At 33.9% G+C, this 6395-nt stretch overlaps 2 protein-coding genes across 2 annotated transcripts; both read right to left on the bottom strand.

The window, feature by feature from the left end:
* Positions 1 to 3177: 3177 nt before the first annotated feature.
* Positions 3178 to 3684, bottom strand: LOC123658638 (piggyBac transposable element-derived protein 4-like). Its single transcript, XM_045594002.1, has one exon. It carries the CDS (start codon positions 3682 to 3684, stop codon positions 3178 to 3180), a length of 507 nt encoding a protein of 168 aa, XP_045449958.1.
* A 102-nt stretch (positions 3685 to 3786) lies between these two features.
* On the bottom strand, positions 3787 to 4848 carry LOC123658637 (piggyBac transposable element-derived protein 4-like). Its single transcript, XM_045594001.1, has one exon. It carries the CDS (start codon positions 4846 to 4848, stop codon positions 3787 to 3789), a length of 1062 nt encoding a protein of 353 aa, XP_045449957.1.
* Positions 4849 to 6395: the final 1547 nt, after the last annotated feature.

Here is a 6395-nt window from a genome sequence, read left to right as displayed (position 1 = left end):
TTTGTATCTTGAGCTTTCTTCGAGTATTTCTCAAGAGTTGGGTAAAATAAGAAGTAAATACTATAACTATAAAAGTTGAGCAATAAAGTTATATTACACTATATAAGTAAATTAAATGAGATCTAAAATTTAATAAATTATATTTATACTGCTGAACTTAAGCCCGCTTCTATTTTTTTTTAGAAGAAAAAGGCTAAATCTACTAGTGAAAGATGGAACGGTTTTTTTTTGCTTATATAAAATACAAACAATTTTTTTTTCTTATACAAATAATTACTAACATAAATTATATTGTTGATAAGAAATTTAAAAAGCACTAAAAACAATTAATATAACTAAGACTTTGCGTGCTAAATACCTAAAGATTAAATATTAAAGTATATCATTAAAATTTATTATTCATTAAACAAAAAAACACAATTACTAGTATGAATTGTAATTACAGTCTAAAAAGCGTTCTATTTAATTCTTTTTTAAAAATTATTTTTGAGACGCATGGCTAAAAAATCACACAATATAAAATGAAATTAACCAAGCATTTGAAATTTTAATGTAATATAAATTGTAATATTAGAAAGACGAATAAGCTTTAGAGCTACCAATGTAAAAAGAAAACACGAAAAAAAATGAAATGTACTAGGTCACTGTTCCATTAATGGTATGGCAATATACACGTAAAAATATTTTACAATCAAAACTTTTATAATAAATTATTTCTTTGTTTCTATTAACCCCAATCTCCCCCATTTATTTATCAAGAAACCGCATAAGAGTTACAATATGGTTTTTGATAAAAAAAAAACTCCGTGAAATAATATATCGATAACAATGCACACATTAACCGAGAAACAGTGTTATCATAATCGATATCAAACTTTTCCGTTTTGTATCAACTACTAGCTGACCCGGCGAACTTCGTATCGCCTAACAGTCGATTCTTTAATTTTATTATTTTTTTTTTTTTTAGAATTTTCTCTCCGTAAGAACCATCCTCGTACTTCAAGGAATATTTTAAAAAAAGAATTAGCGAAATCGGTCCAACCGTTCTCGAGTTTTGCGCTTAGCAACACATTCAGCGACTCATTTTTATATTATAGATGAGGCACAAAGTAAAGAATAGATTTGACTGTTGATACTGAACTATATAATTGATGATCTTATTTTAAAGAATGAGGATAAAATGGTTATCTAAGAAATGATTCTGAATTATTTTTTGGTTTAGGTATTTTCATTCATTTGTTGTGATGAAACAGTCCTATTTAGTTTCTTGCTCATACAGTGTCTGATAGTCTGAGAGGATCGTACGAGCAAAGACAAGCTTTATGAAAAACTGGGGAGATTAGCCTTAACTATTCTTACGATTGTTTGAAAAAATGATAAATGTCATAGACACCTAATAGCCATTGTTATTGTTACACAGTAGGAAAAATATATAGTTGGATTAAGTTTCAATCATTCTCCTACAGTGAAAACAGGCCTTCACCTAGCATTGGAACATTTAGACAGATTTATCCAATATGTTACTTATTATATCTTAGCCTGTTAATACAATACTATTAGATAAAGATGTAGAAGAAGTAGCATTTGGTAATAAATCTGGGATGGTAGAATGCATATGGCAATAAAATACTCGTATTTGGTTTGGCCATGTCGAGAGAATGCGTGAAGAACGATTGACGAAAAAAGTGTATAAGGCGAGTGTGAATGGAAGGGTTGGAAGGGGTAGACCTAGGCGGACGTTTCGAGGCCCAATAAGGGACGTCTTGAAACGGCCAGGTCAAGAGTACCCTAAACCCGAAGAGCATGTATGAAGGGAATAATGAAAGTGGACGAAGCGAAAGAAGTATCTAAAGATCGTAGCAAATGGAAAGAAGTGGTCTCTGCCTACTCTTACGGGAAAAAGGCGTGATTATATGTATGTATTTATATTCATAACAAACAAAAAATGTAAAAAGTATACAAACAGGTAGAAAGAGCTAATATTTGTCATGAATAGGTCCATACCTTAACCCTCCAACATTAAAAAGAATTTTAGCGAGTCTATTCATAGTTTCAAAAACAGAAAACATAAATATAACTTGCTATAAGTATATATGTTTCAATAACACACTAGACAGCGCTATTGAAACATCGGCACAGGTGTGACTTCTTCGATATTTCTATTTGACAATTATAGCGACAATTTATAGCGATACGTACGAGTACATACGCAAAACATGTCGGTAGATATATCACGTTACAGTTTACACTTTTTATATAATGTGTATACTGTATAGTAACTTTCTACTTACAAAGCCTCTTGATTGATTTTTTTATATTTTCTTGTACACGTATATGTGTAAAATATATTTAAAAAAACTGCAAAAAGATAGTTTTTAAGCTGTATAGTCTTGTTTCTAAGCCATTCTTAAGATTGAAAGGGAGAAACAGTCGAAATAAAAACTGCTTCTTTTTTAAATCGGCTAAAAATGTTTTGCCTTGCGGTGAAAGGCTCATTTAGTTAATTTCGGGACAAGGCTTTAATCTTGTAAACAGCACCCTCTGTCGTAAAACTCTGTAGACGAACGAAACCCTGAAAAACTTTTTCAGCGAGTTTTCAAAACTTACCCATAGATGGCGCTGACCAAACATGGCTAACTCTAAGTTAAGGTTCGTTCACAGTGTACGTTACATAAGCCTGAAAGCTTATTTTTAACACTATTCTTGTTGTGAAGATGGCGCTGCTAAACAAAATATTTAGTTTCCAAGTTTATTTAATGTAAAGATTGTTGTTCTAGGTTAAGGTTCATTAGATATACTTCTACGGTCTACAATTTTTTTCTTAACAGGTTCCCTGTCCCATGAATCATATATGATTCATGGAACATATTTTGTACCAATTTTAGTACGTTCATGAATCACATATGATCAAATATAGAAGCAAATTTGCTTGAATTTTTTTTATGGACGTATCAGTATAAACACGGTATTTGGTATTTGGACGTGTGGGATACATCGTCAAAATTGAAAAAATGAAAAAAACTGTAGTGATTTATCATATATATTTATTTATCAAAGTTATTTTCCAGCCTGAAATTAAACAAATTTGTACGAAATCAGTCTTTATTAGGAACAATATTTATCACGAAGTTACTAAAAAATATAATAAAAAATTGAAAAATAAAACAGCATTTGGCCTCAGTGTGCCTCATTGAAACATTTCAAACAAAATATTTTTTTACATTTTACACATTCGGTGTTTACTTGTTTAGCTAGCAAAGGATTTCCTTCAGCCTTTTTGTTGGCATAACAGATGACACAACGCCTCCTTACGAGTTTTCCATCTCGACTCGGAATCTGGGTTAGAGCGTGTCTTTCTGATGATGTTGAAGGCAGAGTCGATATTCTTGCTGGGTGTTTTTTCATGACCACGTCGCCAAGCCAATGACGGATCATTGTTTCTTGTACATCTAAAACCGAAATTGAAGAACCGGTAGCCTCTTCGAAAATCACTTTGGTATTCACTATTGCTGTTTGAAAAATCAAATCATAAGCTACTTTTTTATACCACGTCATACTTTTTCTTAGAGGGGAATGGTAACAGCTCAGTTGGTCTGCAACATCAATGCCTTTCTTGGCGTCGTTGTAATCCATAACCATGTTTGGTTTTTTTGATTCTCCTCTCCAAGATGTGACATCCGTCATTTCCTTACCATGGCAAGTGGAAATCATCAATACATCACGCTTATCGTGCCACTTCAAAACAGTTACAAAGCTGTCCATTTGCTTAGCAACGACATCACCTCTTTATATATATATGATATCTTTAGGCAAATTTACTTTGTTTTTTCGCAAAGTTCCACATAAATCTGTGTGTCTATCCTTTAGGTATCTAGCTAGAGCTATCCCGGTATAGTAGTTGTCGGCAACAATCAATCTACCTTCATTTAGAAGTGGATGACATAGCCTCACCACAACAGATCCTGGTTTATCCAATCCTTCAATAGCCGATCCAGATCCCGCATGAATAGAATAGGACCATGTATAACTATTAGTAGAACACATTTTGTAAACTTTTATACTATATTTATGCGCTTTGGATGGATTGTAGGTTTTTATTTTGAGTCGTCCTTGGTGTTTTATTTGAGACTCATCGACGACGATAGTATCACTTGGCGTATATAGTTCACGAAATTTTGCTATAATTTTATCTACTAAAGGTTGTATCCGGTACAAAACATCACTATTATCAGGTTGCACGTTTTCGAAATGCCAACAACGTAGTATATTTGTAAAGCGATTATAGGACATTGAAATTTTGTGAATAAAATCACAATAGTACAAGGGATCCATTTTCCAATAGTGTTCGATGGAAGGTTTCTTATCTACCCCCATATAAAGAATGACTGCGAAAAATTTCTTCATTTCTTCAATAGAAACATCAACCCAACGAGACATTCTAGAGAATTGCTTCGTGCGCACCCTTTTCAGCAGTTCAGCGTATGAATTTGTTTTTTCTACCATGCAATGAAAAATTTCATCAGATACGAAATACTCCATAATTTTTTCAATTGCAACTGAACCGTCTTGATTTCTAATAACTAGAGTATTTTGCAAACCAGAAGAACCTATAAAAGTTTCTCTTCCGATGGGCAGAATATATTCCACCCATGTCGGATCTTGATTGGTCTCAGTTTCACACACTTGCTGCTCCTCAATTTGGCTATTTTCCTCTTCATCTTCAGATTCATCATGCTCCTCTCTTGTAGGTTCATACATGTCATCACTTCCATCACTGAAATCTTCGTCTTCACTTCCTTCTAAAATACGCCGTATTTCCTCGTCTATATACAAGCACCCAGAACCCATTTTACACACACACACTTGCCAAATAATATTCTTGAATTTTTGAACAAACAACCAAAATACCCTCGATTTTTTTATTGAAAATGTCAAAAAAACATCGAAATATACCATTTGTTGTCACTGGTTTTCTTTTTGCACAGATATTTATATGAATCAAATATGATTCATGGGACGTATAACGATCCGATACGTTATGATACGCTCATGAATCATATAAGCGTCATGATTTTTTTTTATTGTTTTAGGGTCGTTTCGTCACTATTACGATTTCATAATAACTTAATAAGCCCTTAAAAATATCAAAAATTATGTATTTCCAAAAATAACCCGGGACATTTATAGTGCCAAAAACTTGATTGTATGGGGACAGGGAACCTGTTAAGGCTATTAGCTCAACCCCGCCGAACAGACTCATTTGTATCTTATCTATTCTATACAACATAGGTGAAATGTGAAATCATTCGTGTCATATTTGTACTATTAATTGAAATTAATGAAAGGTAATATAAGGTACTTTAGTATTATTTATTTATTTATTTACACTTTTTTGAAAAATTTAATTAAGTAAACAAAAATAATTAAATAAACAAAAATAATAGAATTGCATTAGTTGCAACAGACGGCCTTATCGCTAAAGCAGCGATTTCTTCCACCTTTGGGCAGAGGAATAGAATTAATTGTTAGTATTATTTGAATTAAGTAAGTAGTGCTGTGTGGCTACGGCACTAAAGAATTTAGCTACCCCCTCTCTTCCCGTGGGTGTCGTAAGAGGCGACTAAGGGATAACAAGGTTCCACAACCACCTTGGAACTTAAGAAGCCGACCGATGGCGGGATAACCATCCAACTGCTGGCTTTGAAATACACAGGCCGAAGACGGGCAGCAGCGTCTTCGGTGCGACAAAGCCAGTACTGCGGTCACCAACCCGCCTGCCCAGCGTGGTGACTATGGGCAAAACACATGAGTTCACGTTATTTTTGGCGTGAACTTGTGGAGGCCTATGTCCAGCAGTGGACTGTATAGGCTGTAATGATGATTATTTGAATGATTTTACTACGAGTATGTTAAGTAATTGATAATGATAAATTTCTATACAAGTACCTACAATACGACCGCTCTGGTGTAATAATCCATGTGCCGTGTCGGCGGTGTCTAAACACCGACGGTCGCGGGTTCGATTCTCACTCGGAATGGATATTTGTGTTTATACAAATATTTATTTCTGATCTGATTGTTGGTCCTTATGAGTCTCCCGACCGTGCCTCGGCAAGCACGTTAAGCTGTCAGTCCCGGTTGATATCATGTACACATGATAGCAATCGTTATTCATAGTAGGGAATATATCCACCAAGCCGTATCAGAGCAGCGTGGTGGATTAAACTCTGATCCTTCTCCTACATGGGTAAAGCGACCTGTGCCCAACAGTGGAATATTACAGGTTGAAGCAACCTACAATAAAACCTATTATAGTATTACCAAATCTATTATTGATTTAGTGCAGTTTACTTACACAGACTGTATTATTTATAGATCTATAAAATAACTAAGAG

Source organism: Melitaea cinxia, chromosome 12 (genome assembly GCF_905220565.1).
Source record: "Melitaea cinxia chromosome 12, ilMelCinx1.1, whole genome shotgun sequence".
Taxonomy (NCBI): Eukaryota; Metazoa; Arthropoda; class Insecta; order Lepidoptera; family Nymphalidae; genus Melitaea; species Melitaea cinxia.
Note: the sequence above shows the minus strand (reverse complement) of the source record. Positions and strands in the feature narration are given on the sequence as shown.

What these genes read in the sequence shown, in the direction of transcription:
- LOC123658638 (XM_045594002.1), bottom strand. Translation starts at nt 3,684, where the DNA reads ATGACGGATGTCACATCTTGGAGAGGAGAATCAAAAAAACCAAACATG.
- LOC123658637 (XM_045594001.1), bottom strand. Translation starts at nt 4,848, where the DNA reads ATGGGTTCTGGGTGCTTGTATATAGACGAGGAAATACGGCGTATTTTA.